Genomic DNA, 19,069 nt, shown 5'->3' on the forward strand with positions numbered 1-19,069 from the left:
TGTCTGGGGCTGACTGGTTCTGCAGCCAGATGATGTAGCCTCCCATGAGTGAGGCAGGCCCCAAAGGCTCGGGTGAGCAGGGTAGTGGGTCCCGGAATAACACAGGCTGAGCCCAAAAGTCTTTCAACTGGTTTTTACTGACTCTGATGTTGTTGTGAGCTGACCCGGGCGTTGCTGTGATTAACCAGGTAAGACCAGGGTTCCTTCGGGCCAGTCTGAGGGTAACCTGTTAGCTCGCCTTCCTAGTACTCTGTGTTCAGATAACCCCTGACGTGAAGTACCATGGAGGTCTATCCAGGGTTCGCTACTGCCTTTTCTCCCCTGTGTTCGGCCCGTTTTCCAGCAGCGTGGACAAAGTGAGATGGCTTCAGGCTCTGTCCCCTTATGGGTCCCTGCGTTGCTGCTGAGGCTCGAACTCTGTAAGGTTGGTGAGGTACCTGCAGTTCCCCTCATCGGCAGGTTTAGCAGGTCATTAAATTGGAGTCTGCTCTAGGGACCTGTATCCCGTACGCCTAGTCACCAGGAGCTCCGTACTCTTACTACCAGGTGACCGTTCTCCCCCGCTAACGGCTACTACCCCGTACAGGGTCTGATTAGTGGGAGCGCGCGTATCCACCTCGCAACCGCCGCTTACCACTACCAGACTGGCTCTCCTCCCTATCCTGACAACCTCTGCACTTTCTAGCTCCCAGCCCCTCCGCTACATCCCTTGACAAGATTTGAAGGCCAGACCCCTCCGGAGACTGCCCAAGGGTCCCATCTAATGGTGTGGGAGAACTGGTTGCTATGTGTCTTGGCGTACACACCTTGTTCTGACCCTTAGGATTACCTGGAAGTACTGTCCCAGCATGGGTGCAATACTCAGTGGTGCCTGACCGGGTCAGGAGCACCACATATACTTTCCATTTCTATTATTTTTTTCACATCTATACTACTCATTCGGCTGTACCACGCCATTTTCACTACTTTGTCACAACACTGAAAATGGAGGAACTTCCTCTTCCTCTCCTAGTGACATCACTTCCCTGCAAAATGCAGGGCAGGGATGTACACTGTCACGAAAAACGCGAAATAACGTGGGAATAACGCAGGGATAACGCACATAACTACCTGCGTTATTCCCTGCACTATTTCAGGATTACATTACAGTCAATGGAGTGAATAACGCAGGTACCTGCAGAAAAGAAGTGACATGCTCATTCTGTTTCTTAAGAAAATCTACTGAAAGAATTTTCTTATGAAAAAAACGCAGTGTGCACACAGCTAATTTTTTTTGCCATGGGTTTGGCTGCGGAATGTCTGCAGAAAGGTTACACGAATTTCTCAAGACATTTCTGTAGCAAAAACGCACCAAAAACGTGGGTAAAAAACGCAGTGTGTGACAGGGCTGTGGAGTCAGAGTCGGAGTCGTGGAGTCGGAGTTAGTTTTGGTTGGAGTCGGAGTCGGTAGAAATGTACCGACTCCAACTCCAGCTTTAAAAAAAATTGTATTAATATTTCATAATTGAACTTTCATATGAATTTTATAAATGTTACTCAAACATATATGTTCTATCAAACTATAAACAACAGTGATAAGCAGTTCTGCTGGAGATAGAGACATTTCTTAAGCTGGGGTCACACTAAACGACAGCGACAACGACGTCGCTGTTACGTCACAATTGTCTGTGACGTAGCAGCGACCTTGTAAGTCGCTGTTATGATCACTGCTTAGCTGTCAAACACAGCAGCCGAAGCAGCGATCATAACGACACGCGTCGCTGTGCTGCAACATGTACAGAGAGCAGGGAGCCGCGCACACTGAGCACTGGCTCCCTGCTCTCCTAGCTACAGGACACATCGGGTTAATTACACGATGTGTACTGCAGCTACATGTGCAGAGAGCAGGAGCCGGCGCTGGCAGCGTGAGAGCGGCGGAGGCTGGTAACGAAGGTAAATATCGGGTAACCACCTTGGTTACCCGATGTTTACATTGGTTACAGCTTACCGCAGCTGCCAGATGCCGGCTCCTGCTCGCTTCATTTCGTCGCTCTCTCGCTGTCACACACAGCGATCTGTGCGTCACAGCGTCTGTCACTTTGACAGGTTATAACTCTGGAACGCTTCAACGGATCCTGGAGATTCTGACATTGTTTTTTCATGTCATATTGTACTTCATGTCAGTGGTAAATTTAGGCCGATATGTTTTGTTTTGCGTTTATTTGTGAAAATTTCGGAAATTTGTCGAAAATGTTGAAAATTTCGCAATATTCAAAATTTGAAATTTTATGCCCATAAATCTGAGAGATATGTCACACAACATAGTTACTAAAGAACATTTCCCACTTGCCTACTTTACACCAGCGCAATTTTTGAAACAAAATTTTTTCCCGTTAGGAAGTTAGAAGGGTTCAAAGTTCATCAGCAATTTCTCATTTTTCCAACAAAATTTACAAAAAAAAATTTTACGTACCACATCACATTTGCAGTGATTTGAGAGGCCTAGGTGACAGAAAATACCCAAAAGTGACCCCATTCTAAAATCTGCACCCCTCACTCTGCTCAAAACCACATCCAAGAAGTTTATTAACCCTTTAGGAGCTTCACAGCAACCAAAGCAATGTAGAAGGAAAAAATAAAAATTATACTTTTTTTTTTTTTTTACACAAAAATGTTAAATTTAGCCATAAAATTTAGCATTTTCATAAGGGTATCAGGAAAAATGCACCATACAATGTATCGTGCATTTTCTCCTGAGTACGCAGATACCTCATATGTGGTGGAAATCAATTGTTTGGGCGCACGGCAGGGCTCAGAAGAGAAGGAGCACCATTTCACAGCAAAATTGGTTGGAATTATTAGCAGACGCCATGGTGCATTTGGAGACCCCCTGACATGCCTAAACAATGGAGCTCCCCCACATGTGACCCCATTTTGGAAACTAGACACCCCATACAAAAAAGTTAGTTTGGCGAAATAAAAAATACGGACGTCAGTAAAAAAAAAAAATAAAAAAATGAGCGCCTGCAACTGACACTATGGCAAGTGCCACACATGAGAGCGATGCACGAATCTCGCATCGCATCATCCGGCACAGCCGCACACTCCTGTCTGGAAGAGAGTGACCGTGCCAGATGATGCGATGTGAGACTTGTGCATCGCTCTCACGTGTGGCACTGGGCTGACCCTTACAATATTCAGTAAAAAATACTGTAGTTGACGATTACTACAGTATAATTTTACTGGCCCTAAACTAAGTTTATTTGTATTTCTTAGTTTACAGAAACAAAAAATATCAGGATGCACGCAAGGATGTGCTGCAAAAAGAGGGGGGGACTAGGTGGGATGAAAAAAAAAGATGGATGGAGGATGGGAGAGGGCGCGGCGGAGGATGGGAGAGGGCGCGGCGGAGGATGGGAGAGGGCGCGGCGGAGGATGGGAGAGGGCGCGGCGGAAGATGGGAGAGGGCGCGGCGGAGGATGGGAGAGGGCGCGGCGGAGGATGGGAGAGGGCGCGGCGGAGGATGGGAGAGGGCGCGGCGGAGGATGGGAGAGGGCGCGGCGGAGGATGGGAGAGGGCACGGCGGAGGATGGGAGAGGGCGCGGCGGAGGATGGGAGAGGGCACGGCGGAGGATGGGAGAGCGGTGGAGGATGGGAAAGCGGTGGAGGATGGGAGAGCGTGGGCAGCAGATCAGTGTGAGAGGTGGTGGAGGGGGCAGCAGATCGGGGAAGGGGGCTTCAGATGATAAGGATGGGAGAGAGCAGGCAGCAGATCAGGGAGGGTGAGAGAGGGGGCAGCAGATCAGGGAGGGGGGCAGCAGCTGATGAGGGAGAGCGGGCAGCAGATCGGCGAGGGTGAGATGGGGGAGGGGGCAGCAGATCGGGAAGGTGAGATGGCGGACAGCGGGCAGCAGATCAGGAAGGCGAAATAACGGAGGCGGGCAGCAGATCGCGGAGGTGAGCTGGAGATAGCGGGCAGCAGAGCGGGGAGGTGAGATGGCGGAGCCAGGAAGCAGATCGCGGAGGTGAGCTGGAGATAGCGGGCAGCAGAGTGGGGAGGTGAGATGGCGGAGTCGGGCAGCAGATCGCGGAGGTGAGATGGAGATAGCGTGCAGCAGATCGGAGGTGAGATGGTGGAGGTGGGCAGCAGATCGCACAGGGTGGCAGATGGTGGAGGGGTCAGCAGATGCGGAAGGGAGAGAGCGGACAGCAGCTCACGGAGGGGGCAGTGGCTGATGGGAGAGAGCGGTGGCAGATGGAGGTGGCTGCAGCAGATAGAGGAGATCGGCGGCGGTTGCAGCGGATCGGGGGCATGGGCTTACCAGGGCACTTGCAGGGATCGCTCTCCTCGGCTTCCACGGACGGAGTAAAGTGGAGGGGAGTGGTCACCGGCCCCAGATCCACGGTGATTGGAGAGATCGGTCACAAGGCCAATCTCTCCAATCAGAGCTGAGGGCGGGTGAAGCACCGATCACCCAGCTCCAGCCAATAATCAGTGCTACAGCTGCACTGATATGGCTGGATTTCAATGTTTCAGCTATTTTCAATGGCGGAAACATTACAGTGGCTGTGATTGGCTGAGCGGTGTTAGTCAGCCAATCACAGCCTCCGTAGGTCCGGGGAGGAGGCACCAACCGTCCTGAGGTCAGGCAGAAGTCCCCTCCTCCCCGAATCTCAGGTTTGTGTGCACCGATTGCACTCACCAGGGCTCCAAGGCCGCGATTTCGCCATGACGTACTGGGTACGTCACGGGTCGTTTAGCACCATGTCACCATACACTATGTAAGTGGCAAAAAACAGTTTTAAACAAAAACATAGTAAATAACATTTGTGCAGTCTATGAATTTGTTGTAAGAAATAGAATTGCCTCCATCAGATCCTCCTTCGCAGATGACCTCAAATCTGACCTAATAATTTTAACCCCTTAACGATCGCGGGCAGTAAAATTACGTCCTAAATGTCATAATGTTACTGCCCACGGTCCTCCGGCGGCAGCATGCCGCGATCGGCGCACATCTCAGCTGATTTTCACAGCTGAGATGTGTGCCTGCTAGGCACAAGCAGAATCGTTATCTGCTTGTGCCGATTAACCCCTGATATGGCGCTGTCAATACGTGACAGCGCCATTATAAGCGCGATTGCGGTAATGTTTTACTTACCGCCCGATACCGGAAGTCACGTGACGCGATCACGTGACTCCCGATAGTTGTCATGGTAGCACAGGGTCATGTGATGACTCCTGTACTACACCTGACTTGGTTTCACTTTCGCTGTGCCAGCCGCACAGCAAAAGAGAAAGAGAGCGTATCTGTTGTTTACAGCCTTGTAGCTGTGATCAGCAGATACTGCAGAGCGATCGGAATGCTGATCGCAATAGCCCCCTAGGGGGACTAGTAAAATAAAAAAAAAAAAAAGTAAAAAAAAAAAAAAAAAAAGTTTTAAAAAATTAAAAAAAAAAAAAACCTAAAAGTTCAAATCACCCCCCATTCGCCCCATTGAAAATTAAAGGGTTAAAAAAATTAAAAATATACACATTTGGTATCGCCGCGTTCAGAAACGCCAGATCTATCAAAATATAAAATCAATTAATCTGATCAGTATACGGCGTAACGTCAAAAAAATTCCAAACGCCAAAACGATGTTTTTTTGTCGCCACAACTTTTGCGCAAAATGCAATAAGAGGCGATCAAAACGTAGCATCTGCGCAAAAATGGTACCGTTAAAAACGTCAGCTCGAGACGCAAAAAATAAGCCATCATTGAGCCATAGATCCCGAAAAATGAGAACGCTACGGGTCACGGAATATGGCGTAAAACGTGTGCCACTTTTTTCGGACAAACTTCCGATTTTTTTTTAACCCCTTATATAAAAGTAAACCTATACATGTTTGGTGTCTACCAACTCGCACTGACCTGAGGCATCACACCCACACATCAGTTTTACCATATAGTGAACACAGTGAATAAAAGATCTCAAAAACCATAGTGCTATCGCACTTTTTTTGCAATTTTTCAGCATTTGGATTTTGTTTGCCATTTTCTAGTACACTATATGGTAAAACTGATGGTTTCATTTAAAAGTACAGCTCGTTCCGCAAGAAATGAGCCCTCACATGACCATATTGACTGAAAAATAAAAAAGTTACGTCTCTCTGAAAAAGAATGGCGAAAAAAAAAAACGGAAAGCGAAAAATCGGCCGGTCGTGAAGGGGTTAAGACTAGAGAACAACCTCTCTGCAGTAACTTGGGTTGGAGGCAAAACCGTAACCACATGGGCAACATCTCTAACAATTTCCGGGTATAAAGGAATTGCCTTATGCACAGTCAGTTTTGAACGGTTGAATTTTTCTATTTCTTTGAGAGCAAGTGAAAAATTTTACTGAAATCTGGTCAATCTGCTGCTATAGGAGACGGAGTGAAATCTTTTTCCTAGCGGCAACGCTTTGCTGCTCCATGTCATCCAAATACTTGTCAAAGTTAAACTCCTCATCTAATGAGGATGAAGATATGGCAGCAGTAGCAAGTCCTCTTGCGCCTGGCAGTCCTGTAGGCCACTCATCCTAACTGCTACCTCACTCAAAACTTCTTTTCCTTTAGTAAGCTGTTGATCATCAAGCAGTATATGATGACTTGGGTCCACATAAACAGCTGCCAGAAGAATTTTATTTTTCAATAGCTGTGTCTCTCTCCGTTTCATTGAAGCAGAAATGCCATCTGCGATTAAACCTCCTCTTTGGGACAGGCAAAATAGCAAGTTGTTCCACTCCCTTAGGCCTCTTTCACACGTACGTGCCTCCGGTACGTGTTTGGCAGTTTTCTCACGTACCGGAGACACGTACACACGTAAACCTAGGTATTCCTATGGTTTTGGACACACGTAAGTATTTGCGCACGGAACGTGTGTCCGTTCCGTACTTAAGTCTGTCCGTGGGTTTCTCACGCCGACATGTCGGTTTCTCTCCGGCATCATGGGTGTCACACGGAACACAAACGTGTCACACGTAACACACACGGACCACACAGATGTGTTCCGTGTGACACGCACCAGAGAGAAGACATGTGTCTGTGAGAAAAGAAAAAAAAAACTTTACTCATCTTCTCCAACCCTGCAGTCTCTGCCACTGCTGTCACTTGCTGCCGTCCGCCGCTCATTATGCTAATTGAATATTAACTTCACTGCGGCCAGAAGCTGCAGCAGCGGAGAGTCAGCAGGATCGGAGACCGAAGATCAGCACCGCGGACAGCGACGCCAGGGACAGGTGAGCAGAAAGTTCCCGTTCTCCATGTGTTATCACGGATAACACACGTGTGCCATACACACAGCACACTGAGGGCAATAAGCACCTTTGACACGTCCGTGAAACATGTGCGTGATTTTCACGGACGTGTAAAAGAGGCCTTATAAAAATGCCAGGAGTTTAATCCTCAGCTTGTAATTTTTTAGTCACGGTAAATGGGTGATTAAGCAATTTCTTCAATTCAGCCACCTGTGTCCATTGACCTTCATTTAAGGTTACTTGAGGGTTCACCATATCTAACAAACGATTTTAGTTCAAGCAATCGCTCAGTCATTGAATAAGTGCTGCATAACAGAGTGGCTTGATCAACAATTGCCCCTTTCCCAGCACGTCTCTTCAAGTAGGAATCAATTTTAGGGGTTCTAGTGTCAATAACCAACTTCCTCACTTTTCTAATCAGATTTTCAGCATGTGCGCCCAGTTTCACCCATCCGGCTTTTTGCCGGTTTGGCGGATGTGGCGCACGCCAGTACAGTACGACAGTACAGTGGCAGCGCCACAACTTCCGGGTCATATGCTCCGGTCACATGACAGTATGTGACCGTCGTTTGTCGCGCTGCCACTGTACTGTATACACTGTACTGGAGTGCGCCGCATCCGCCAAACCGGCAAAAAGACGGATATGTGAAAGGGTCCCTCTTGCAGACTTTTATTGCTAGCTGCAGCGTGTGCACAGCACAGCGCATGTGATGAATATGAAAGTGTTTTGAAGCAGCTTCAACAAGATCATCTAATCCTAAAGTATCATTTTGCTGTTCTTCTGTTGCAATATCTGTTTGTTCATCAGTTACATGAACAGCACTGTGGCTCCATTTCACACATACTGAATCCTAAATGTTCTTCTAGCTGCTGTTCATTACTCTCATTCATCAGTTTAATTGTACTAATGTTTGAAGCATTGTCCGTTACAATGGCAAGAACCTGTTCTTTTTTGCGTTCCTAATGTTTCAGAACTTTTTCCACTAAGGCCTGGAGAAACTGGCCGGTGTGATGAGCTTTACTATCTTTTACTGCAGGGTCTTACTAACAATTTCTTTCTTGTCACAAACATATCGAACATTGATGGCAAAATAATTCAGTGAAATGCAGTGACTCTGGGCATCCCAGCAAAGGCAATGGGTGAAAAGATAGGACATTCAGACACAGCGTTTTGTGAGGATCCTCACAAAGAATGCGCATGTCAGTTTGTGGTGTTTTCCTAATCTGCTTTTGCTACTGAAAGCATTATTTATGAGCTCAAAATGCTTTCAGGTGATGCGGTTTTATAAAAAGCTGATCTGCTTTTGCAGCTGAAAAAACGTATCCTCAAAAAACGCCGCAAAAACGCTGTGTGTGAATGTAGCCTTAGATCAGGAATAGAACAGACATTTTCATAACTTTCCCAAATTCCTATGAAAAAATTTTCATCACACTGCATTGCACTACTGTCCCCAATATATTATATATTTTAGGAGTCTGAGTCGGTGCATTTTATACCGACTCAGACTCCACCAAAATTAGCTCCGACTCCACAGCCCTGTGATGGACATAATATTCTAAGTGCGGCATCACTTAAAGGAGTTGTCCGACATTAGCTTAACAAAAATTTATGAGTTTATCTGTGCTGTATTGTCATAAATCACACCTACATTGTTAGTTTTTGTTTTCTAACTTTTGTTCCTCTTGAATTATCCCTTTATTCTCTGCAGCTTCTTGTTTACATTCAGATCTAGCAAACATGACCACTTCCTGTGCAAAACCTCAGTCAGAGCTGTCACTGCCCAGCCTCAGTGTCCAGCCCCACCCCAGTGTCCAGCCTCACCCTCTGCCCGCCCCCTGCACACACATTCCCTGTCAGTATTCTTCCCCAGCACCTGACCTGGTATCACTACAGCATTGCAAATAACAGCCCCACATCGGGCTCTGCACCGCACACATATGGCTCTGTACCGCACACGCACACATATGACTCTGTACCGCACACATATGGCTCTGCACCGCACACGCACACATATGGCTCTGCACCGCACACGCACACATATGGCTCTGCACCGCACACATATGGCTCTGCACCGCACACGCACACATATGGCTCTGTACCGCACACATATGGCTCTGCACACGCACACATATGGCTCTGCACACGCACACATATGGCTCTGCACCGCACACGGACACATATGGTTCTGCACCGCACACGGACACATATGGCTCTGCACACGCACACATATGGCTCTGCAACCCCCCCCCCATCCCCATCCCCATCGGGAACACATGTGGAATACATACTCACCTGTCCTCGGTCCCCGCCGCTCCTGCATGTTCGTGTGCTGTCTGTGCTCTCTTCAGCACAGTAGTGACGTCACCACTGTGCTGAAGAGAGCACAGACAGCGGGAGGGACAGTGATGAGAAGCTGCGCTGCGCTGCTTCTCATCAGCACTTTCAAATGTACCGGCATCGGTGATCTGTGATGCCGGTACATTTGAATGTGCGATCCTGGGCAGGGGGCCCGGTGCTGGAGCTGACACCACGGCAGCTGCCGCCAGGCCCCGCCCCCAGGTCACGGACCCCACAGCAGTGCAGGGGGAGATTACTGGAGGTGCGGGGGGAATGTGTGGGAGGGTGCAGGGAAGGGGGGCGGGGCTCATCACACTGTAGACACCCAGCAGGGAGGCGACAAGCTGTTCCACATTTGCATGTCAACATGGCCCTGCCCATGTTGACATGAAGCGACCGGAAGCAGCAAAATCGCGGCAGGAGCGGTCACAGGACCACTCTGAGCCGGGGGAGAGGGGCTGACAGCAGGGCAGGTAAGTGCTCTCTATCTACTTACCTGCCCCAATGTAGCCCAATAGGGAAATAAAAAAAAAATGTCAAAGAAGCCGGATAACCCCTTTAAAAAATGGTGCCGTTCTCATAAAATCACACCACATCGGGTACAAGCAATGTGAGCTCAAGAGTCCTCGGTATTCATTAGCTTTGGGCTCCCCTACCCGCCCACCACTGATATTATGGTGCAAAGGGAAAAAGATGTTACTCAAAGGCTGGGCTCACAAACACCGGTGACTCCAACGTTCACACACATAACAGAGGACTCCTGAGCTCACAGTCTGAGATTTGCACTACATCTGGAAAACTGGAATTACTTACAAGAGAGAGAACTCCAGCACCGTACCCAGTCAGCGTGCCTAGAGAAAAGGTGCAAGCTCAGGGTTCCTCCACATGGGTAACGAAGCTCACAGGGAGGAGAGCAAAAAATCTGCTGTTCATCTAATGTGTATGTACTGGGGCCTCTAGACTATGACTGTCACTTTCATCCTTTTGTTTGCTGAGGATATAAGCTGCTATAAAGAACAGGCAAGCTCAGACAACTTGAGCATTCCCATGTATAGGGGACACAGGTGAGATAGCTGTCAGCTCACTGATAGCTCACCCCAGAACGATCTAATGTGTATGGCCAGTTTTAGGGAAGACAGGTCACTGGGCAAATGGCACACTGGGCAGGCCATATCTACTTCAGTTGAGCGGAGGATCCCATTCTTTCCCACTTCTCAACTCACCCCAATCATGATGGCCATGACTGCATTCATGCTTTTGTTGTAAATTTCAGGGTATTTCATCTTGACGGAAATGTTTCCCCTAACATAAGTGACAGAGTGCTGTAGCAGCTAGGATGCAGCACAGAGTTTCGGAAAGAAGGATAGACATTCGAGCTTTGCAACCCGGTCAAAAAAAAAAGACCTCTGTCGAAATGCCACGGATCTTCATATAATGAAGATAGATACTGACCAAACTATTATCATGAGACTGTGGCACTGGGCAAACTTCAAGTTTCTGAGACTACAAAAATGCCTTACTACAGACATAATTTCATCATCTCATTTCCACACTATTATTTTACTTAATAGCCACATATTTTTAATCCTCATTCACTTCAGCTGATAGTTATAGTTTTTTGTAGTTTAGAAAGAAAATATCTAGCTACCCATGGAAAGCTTCCAGCAAGTGGGCTAGCTACTCAAAGCATTTACATTGTCTTCTAATTAGCTATTTTGATTATATTTATTGCAGTTTAAAAAAAAAAAAGGTTTTTTTAATTGTGGCTTCCAAAGAAAAAAGTTATCCAAAACTAACCTAACTCATTTTGTTTGTTATTCATCAATCGTGCTTTAATGTGCCACTAAATTCATGCATACTCTAAGGCTCTGTGCGCACTAGAAATGAGAAGTTTCTCAAGAAAATTTCTTGAGAAACTTCTGGGAGTGAAAGATTTCCGGACCTCCGGAAAAAATCCGCACCAAATCCGCATGCGGATTTGCCGCGGATTAGCCGCGGAATTGCCGCGATTTTCCCGCGGGTGGTTCCCTGCGGATTTTTGCAGGCTGTACTGCCGAAATCCGCAGGGTACCTGCGGAAATAATGGACATGTTCATTTTCTCAAGAAAGTTTCTCGAGAAATTCTTCTCAAGGAAATTTCTTGAGAAAAATCCGCACCAGTGCGCACAGCTTTTTTTTTTTACCATAGAATTTGCTGGGAAATGTCTGCACAAAGATTGCAGACATTTCTCAAGAAATTTCCGCGGCAAATCCACGGGTAAATCCGCGGGAAAAACGCACTAGTGCGCACAGAGCCTTAAGGTACCACCATCACACCAAGCGACGCTCCAGCGATCCCACCAGCAACCTGAGCTGCCAGGGATCGCTGGAGCGTCGCTACACGGGTTGCTGGTGAGCTGTCACACAGGCAGATCTCACCAGCAACCAGTGACCAGCCCCCAGCCAGAAGCGACGCGTGGAAGCGATGCTGCACTTGGTAACTAAGGTAAATATCGGGTAACCAACCCGATATTTACCTTGGTTACCAGCGCACACCGCTTAGCGCTGGCTCCCTGCACTCCTAGCCAGAGTACACATCGGGTTAATTACCCAATGTGTAGTCTGGCTATGTGTGCAGGGAGCCGGCACTGACAGCGTGAGAGCGGCGGATGCTGGTAACGAAGGTAAATGTCGGGTAACCAAGGAAAGGGCTTCTTGGTTACCCGATATTTACATTGGTTACCAGCGTCCGCAGAAGCCGGCTCCTTGCACATTCAGTTGTTGCTCTCTCGCTGTCACACACAGCGATGTGTGCTACACAGCGGGAGAGCAACAACTAAAAAATGGTCCAGGACATTCAGCAACAACCAACGACCTCACAGCAGGGGCCAGGTGGTTGCTGGATGTCACACACAGCAACATTGCTAGCAACATCGCTGTTGCGTCACAAAAGTCGTGCCTCAGCAGCGATGTTGCTAGCGATGTTGCTTAGTGAGACGTGGCCTTTATTACAGTAATATCAACTTGTTATCATGCAGATAGCATCACTTGGTGTCTCCCAGCAGCAGCTCTGATGTTTACATCCATTTCTTCCCCTCCCCATGCCTACTGTATGCTAATTCTATAAAGGTCCATCGTGCATTGCTGTAGCCTGTGAAACAGCACTTAGCTTGACCTCTCCATTCTCCACCCTGTGCTGCTGAAGATATTGGGAGATACTAAGTGTCAGAGCAACCCAGAGTAAGTACCAGTCCTTCAGGCAATTGCTAGATGTCTAATCCAGCCCTGCCACTGTGTTTGTTATGCAATCTGCATAACAATTTAGTACTATGTGATCCCTGCTGAGATGTGTTCATAGAATGTCCCAGATGTGTCATGGCCTAACACGGAGGTGTCACGGTCAGCTGAAAATCCAATAGCAGTGAGTGCTAGAAGATCATAGAGATTGGCGGCAAATGCTGTTATCTGACGGCACATGTTTTTATTTGACAGTTCCCTGGCTCTGTAGGCAGCGGACTCTTTGACCTTCAGGAACTGTCAGTTTGTCCCCTCAGTTGCTATCGTTTGATTCCTTAGGACTCCATTTATATTAAGGTGAGGTTACCCTTGGTTGGTTTGGGTGCGGTTTATAGTTTGTTCCTTGCAATGGTCTGCAGCGATTGTCTCCTGTTGCTCCAGAGACTTCTGTGGTTGCTGCCCTTTCCTCAGATAAGTGTTTGACTTTTGCTATCTACCTGGGCTCTGGTGATAGCATTTGTAATTCCCCTGTATTGTTTCCTTTTGTCTTCCTTTAGGGGTGCTTCACACACAGCGAGATTGCTGCTGAGATCGCTGCTGAGTCACGTTTTTTGTGACGCAGCAGTGACGTCATTAGCGATTTCGCTGTGTGTGACACTGAGCAGCGATCTGGCCCCTGCTGTGAGATTGCTGCTCGTTACACACAGCCCTAGTTCGTTTTTTTTATTGTTGCTCTCCCGCTGTGACGCACAGATCGCTGTGTGCGACAGCGAGAGAGCGACGAAATGAAGCGAGCAGGGAGCAGGAGCTGGCGTCTGGCAGCTGCGGTAAGCTGTAACCAGGGTAAACATCGGGTAACCAAGGTGGTTACCCGATATTTACCTTCGTTACCAGCCTCTGCCGCTCTCACGCTGCCTGTGCTGCCGGCTCCTGCTCTCTGCACATGTAGCTGCAGGACACATCGGGTTAATTAACCCGATATGTACTGTAGCTAGGAGAGCAGGGAGCCAGCGCTAAGCAGTGTGCCTGGCTCCCTGCTCTGTGCACATGTAGCGACGTTATGATCGCTGCTGCGTCGCTGTGTTTGACAGCTAAGCAGCGATCATAACAGCGACTTACAAGGTCGCTGTTACGTCACAGAAAATGGTGACGTAACAGCGACGTCGTTGTCGCTGTCGCTATGTGTGAACCCAGCCTTAGTGTTAGAGTGTTGACTAGCGCTCATACCATCAATACTTATTTAGGGCCCTTATGCAAAGACAAGTTAGGGCCCCAGGTATCCTGTTCCGCAGCAGGTGCAGAGCCTGCATAGTGTCAGTGAGGGGAGTAAGGGAAGCTGCAGGTGGTTGTCAGGCGTTACCACTTCCCCATTTTCCCTAGCAATAAGGCATTCCTCTCCCCTTCCTTTGTGTTGTTCTATATGGCTGGTATAGCCATTATCCTCACCTGTGACATAGAAGCTATATATCCAATACAAGTATATTACAAAAGGTATTGTTTAGAAGAACTATGATCTATGGCAGGGTGGTGAAAAAGTAACGTAAAACCCCTTTAACATTCAAGCTATGGATCCATGAAAACAATTGGACCACATTCGGATGACATCCAAGGTAGGTCCGATTTTCATGGACTGACAGAATGGAGAAACTTTATATTTCTTTTTTCTTCCCCACATCTAAAAAAAAAAACAAAAAAAAAAAAAAACAAAAACAAACCAAAAACAAACTAAACAGATCCCGTTCTGATTAAACTCGGATGATACTTGGAGCAGAGTCTAATTAGCATAAATCGGACTGTTTTTCTTGCATGGAGAATATATTGTTGTGTGACCCTAGACAAAGGGCCAAAGGATAAGTAATTCAGCCCTGCTCCTGCCGATGATTAGCCAAGTGAAAATGTATATCAAAGCTGAAACTGGCAACCAGCTGCAATGTACATTTTCCACACTGGTAGAGAAACCGTTAACGGGACAATATTGATTAACGTCTTCTAGTTCTAGTTCGGTAGATCCAAACCCCTATTTTATACCAAGAGAATTCAGATAAAGTAAATCAAGTCATACCAGTATTTCCTTCAATGTCTCTCGTGAAGTGAACCCCTTGGCTTGATGACCGCTGCAATGGGGCATGTTTGCGAACATTATTCCAGTCTACATGACTGACATCAGACCGGGATCTGTTGTGTCCTGGTCTAAATTTTGGAATCTCTTCATTGAGGGCTCCCGTGTCATTAACTGAACGAGGTCTATCACGTCTGCGATGACAAGCAGTAAAAAAATTAAATGTGGAAGAGTCTTTTTCTTCTCCAGCCAATGATGGTACATCTGGAAACGTTCGTCTGGTTGATGAAAAATGTTCTTTGGCGTGAATACCATTCTTTGCTTTGGCATCAAAGAGGTTACTTTTACATCTCTCCCAAATAATGCTCCGTTGAGAGTTGGCATTTTGACCATCAGCATGCTGCTTGATCTTATCAGATATGTCCTTACCCAAGAGTTCTGGAACTTCATGAATACCAAAGACTTCAGGCTGATTACCCACATGCTCTAAATTATCAAATGAATTGAAGAAGTCTTCAGTGACTTCAAGTGCTGGACTAATGTCGTCTACCTCCAATGCCTCCATGCTTTGCTGATATAGTTACCGTCACTACATTAATAGCCTTGATAGACAACTATGGCTGGATAAAACTGGAGTCCTCATGTTGAAGCCCTGTTTGAAAACAAAAAATAATAAAAAAAACACAATTATTTCCAATAAGTGACCGGTAAAAAAACTCAGTGTATACTCAAGAAGTAACATTTGCCAGAAGTGTCATACATCCAATAATTTATACTGCAACTCAGTAGTATTTGGGGGATTGACTGCGCCTCAAATGTTGATAGAAAGCATAAATCCTATCAAACCTGCCTAGGGATAAATGCCTAATGCCCATGTTCATCTTTAAAGGGAATGTATCACAATATCTATTTTTATGCGTGGAATTTATGACCGTTTAAAATTAACTGGAGTGATTTTATTTTTTTAATACTTTTTCACTCAGGGTTGCCAGTTTTAGTTGTTGATGTGTAATTGTGTGAGCTAATATGGCAGACACAGGCTATAGGAGAATGTTTTTTGTGACACATTGTACTTCATGTAAGTGGTAAAACTTGGTTCATATGATTTGTGTTTATTTCTGAAAAGAGCAAAAATTTGACAAAAATATGAACATTTTTCAATTTTTGAACTTTGCATTTTTACTCCCTTAAACCAGATAAGCATATCACATAAAATCATTAATAAATAACAACATTTCCAACAAGTCTACTTTACATAAGCACCATTTTTGAAACATATATATTATTATTATAGCTCCATTAATTCCATGGCGCTTTACAAGTGAAAAAGGGTATACACATAAAAACTAGTACAAGAATCATTAACAGTACGAAACAGATTGGTACAGGAGGAGAGAAGACCCTGCCGTGAGGGCTCACAGTCTACAGGGGATGGGTGAGGGTACAATAGGTGAGGACAGAGCTGGTTGTGCAGTGGTGTACTGAACTGAGGGTTACTGTAGGTTGTAGGCTTGTCGAAAGAGGTGGGTCTTCAGGTTCCTCTTGAAGCTTTTCACGGTAGGAGTGAGTCTGATTTGCTGGGGTAGAGCGTTCCAGAGTATGGTGGAGGCACAGGAGAAATCTTGTATGCAATTGTGCAAAGAGGAGATAAGAGAGGAGTAGAGAAGGAGATCTTGTGAGGATCTGAGGTTGCGTGCAGGTAGGTACCAGGAGACTAGGTCACAGATGTAAGGAGGAGACAGGTTGTGGATGGCTTTGTAGGTCATGGTTAATGTTTTTAACTGGAGTCTTTGGGCAATGGTAAGCCAGTGAAGGGATTGGCAGAGTGGTGAGGCTGGGGAATAGCGAGGGGAGAGGTGGATTAAGCGGGCTGCAGAGTTCAGGATAGATTGGAGGCGTGCAAGAGTATTGGAAGGGAGGTCAGAGAGCTGGAGGTTGCAGTAGTTTAAGTGGGAGATGATGAGGGCATGTACTAATGTTTTTGCTGATTCTTAGTTAAGGAAGGCACGGACCCAGGAGATATTTTTGAGTTGTAGCCGGCATAAGTTGAAGAGGGCTTGGATGTGCGTTTGAAGGATAGAGCAGAGTCGAGGGTTACTCCAAGGCAACGAGCTTGTGAAACTGGGGAGAGTGAGCAGCCATCAACTTTGATGGATAGACTTGGTGGAGGAGTTGAATGAGGAGGAAGAAAGACAATGAATTCTGTTTTGTCTATGTTAAGCTTTAGGAATCGTGCAGAGAAGGATGAAATAGCAGAGAAATATTGTGGGAGTTTGGTTAGTAAGGAGGTAATGTCAGGTCCAGAGAGGTAGATCTGAGTATCATCGACAGAGAGGATACTGAAAGCCGTGGGATTCTATGAGCTGTCCCAGGCCGAAGGTGTAGATGAAGAACAGCAGGGGTCCAAGAACTGAACCTTTGGGGACACCAACGGATATATTTTTTTTTATAAAAAAAACTAGAAGGGTTAAAAGTTTAACAGCCAGTTTTCCAAAAAATTTACAAAACCAATTTTTTTAGGATACATATCACATTTGAAGTGACTTTGAGGGTCCTATGAAAAATACCCCAAAGTGATATCATGTTAACAACTGCACCCCTCAAAGTGCTCAAAAACACATTAAGGAAGTTTATTAACCTTTTAGGTGTTTCACTGGGACTAAAGCAATGCAAAAGGAAAAAAAAAATGAAAATTTAACTTTTTCCCCACAAAAATATTACTTTTGCCCCAGTTTTTTCATTTTACATTGACAGGAAAAAATGGACCATACAATTTGTTATGCAATTTCTTTGGAATACAGGTATACCCCATATGTGGTGGAAAGCTACTGTTTGGGCACTCGGCAGGGCCTGGCAGGGAAGGAGCACTATTTGAATTTTTGAGCGCAAAATTGTCTGAAATAGATACCCCCTAATGTGCCTAAAGAGTGGAAACCGCGCACAAATCACACCAGTTTGAAAACTTGACTCCTCAAGGAATTTTTCTAGAGGTATGGTGAGCATCTTGAACCCAGAGTGGCTTCTCAGAATTTTTTAACATTGAGCCGTGAAAATTAAAAATATATGTTTACCACAAAAATGTTGCTCTAACCCCAAATTTTTCATTTTCACAAGTATACCAGGAGAAAATGGCCCATACTATTTGTTAAGCACTTTTTCTTGAGTACACTGATACCCCATATGTTGTGAAAAACTACTGTTTGGGCGCAAGGCAAGGCTCGAAAGGAAAGGTGCGCTATTTGAATTTTTGAGTGCCATTTTGGCTGGAATGATGCCATGTTGTGCTTGCAGAGCCCCTGATGTGACTAAACAGTGGACTCTGCACAAGTCACCCCATTTTGGAAACTACACCACTCAAGAAATGTATCTAGATGGGTGGTGAACACCTTAAACCGACAGATACTTCACAGAATGTTATAACGTTGAGCTGTGAAAATGAAAAAAATAAAAATTTTTATGGCAAAAATGTTGCTTTAACCACAAAAGGGAAGAAGGTGCTATTTGAATTTTGGAGCACCACTTTGGCTGCAGTAGATAGTAGACACCATTTCAAAAGATTCCCCGATATGCCAAAACAGCAGAAACCCCGCACAAGCGAATCCATTCTCCAAAGTACACCTCTCAAGCACCTCATCTTGGGGTGTAGTGAGCAATTTTATCTCTTAGATGTTGGAGAAGAAAAAGACTCTTCCACATTTAATTTTTTTACTGCTCGTCTTCGCAGACGTGATAGACCTCGTTCAGTTAATGACACGGGAGCCATCAAGAAAGAGATTCCAAAATTTATACCAGGACACAACAGATCCCGGTCTGATGTCAGTCATTTATACTGTTTAGGCCATATGTAATAAACTAATATATAGCTATATGGTCCAGCTGGTGTAATACAGCAATTATTGAGGGAGTTTAGGGACAATTGTTTGAGGGACAGCCGTTGCGAAATTGGGGCACCACTTGAACCCTAGGGTGTGTGTAACTTAATTGTTATATCTCCATTGATAGGTAGTGGATAGCTTTCTTCTAGGGATCAGTTAGCTTTATTGTCCCCATTATATCATATTTATCTGATTTTTTTGGTCAACTCCTATCTATATTATTTAATAGGGGCTTTCTATCTGTGATATTCTGTGTGTATCTACATTTTTGTGGGATATTGTGAATATTTTAATTGAATTAATAAAGTTGTATTTTTAATGTATGT

At 45.8% G+C, this 19,069-nt stretch overlaps 1 protein-coding gene across 2 annotated transcripts in view; it reads right to left on the reverse strand.

The window, feature by feature from the left end:
• The window catches only part of PLEKHM3 (pleckstrin homology domain containing M3), a 442,009-nt gene that overhangs the window by 383,140 nt on the left and 39,800 nt on the right, over nucleotides 1-19,069 (reverse strand). For both annotated transcript variants that reach the window (XM_075317729.1, XM_075317730.1), the window contains exon 2: nucleotides 14,872-15,520. In XM_075317729.1, the coding sequence (XP_075173844.1) occupies nucleotides 14,872-15,433 (562 nt within the window). In that variant the 5' untranslated portion in view covers nucleotides 15,434-15,520. The remainder of the gene's footprint in view (nucleotides 1-14,871; nucleotides 15,521-19,069) is intronic.

Source organism: Anomaloglossus baeobatrachus, chromosome 7, assembly GCF_048569485.1.
Source record: "Anomaloglossus baeobatrachus isolate aAnoBae1 chromosome 7, aAnoBae1.hap1, whole genome shotgun sequence".
Lineage (NCBI taxonomy): Eukaryota > Metazoa > Chordata > Amphibia > Anura > Aromobatidae > Anomaloglossus > Anomaloglossus baeobatrachus.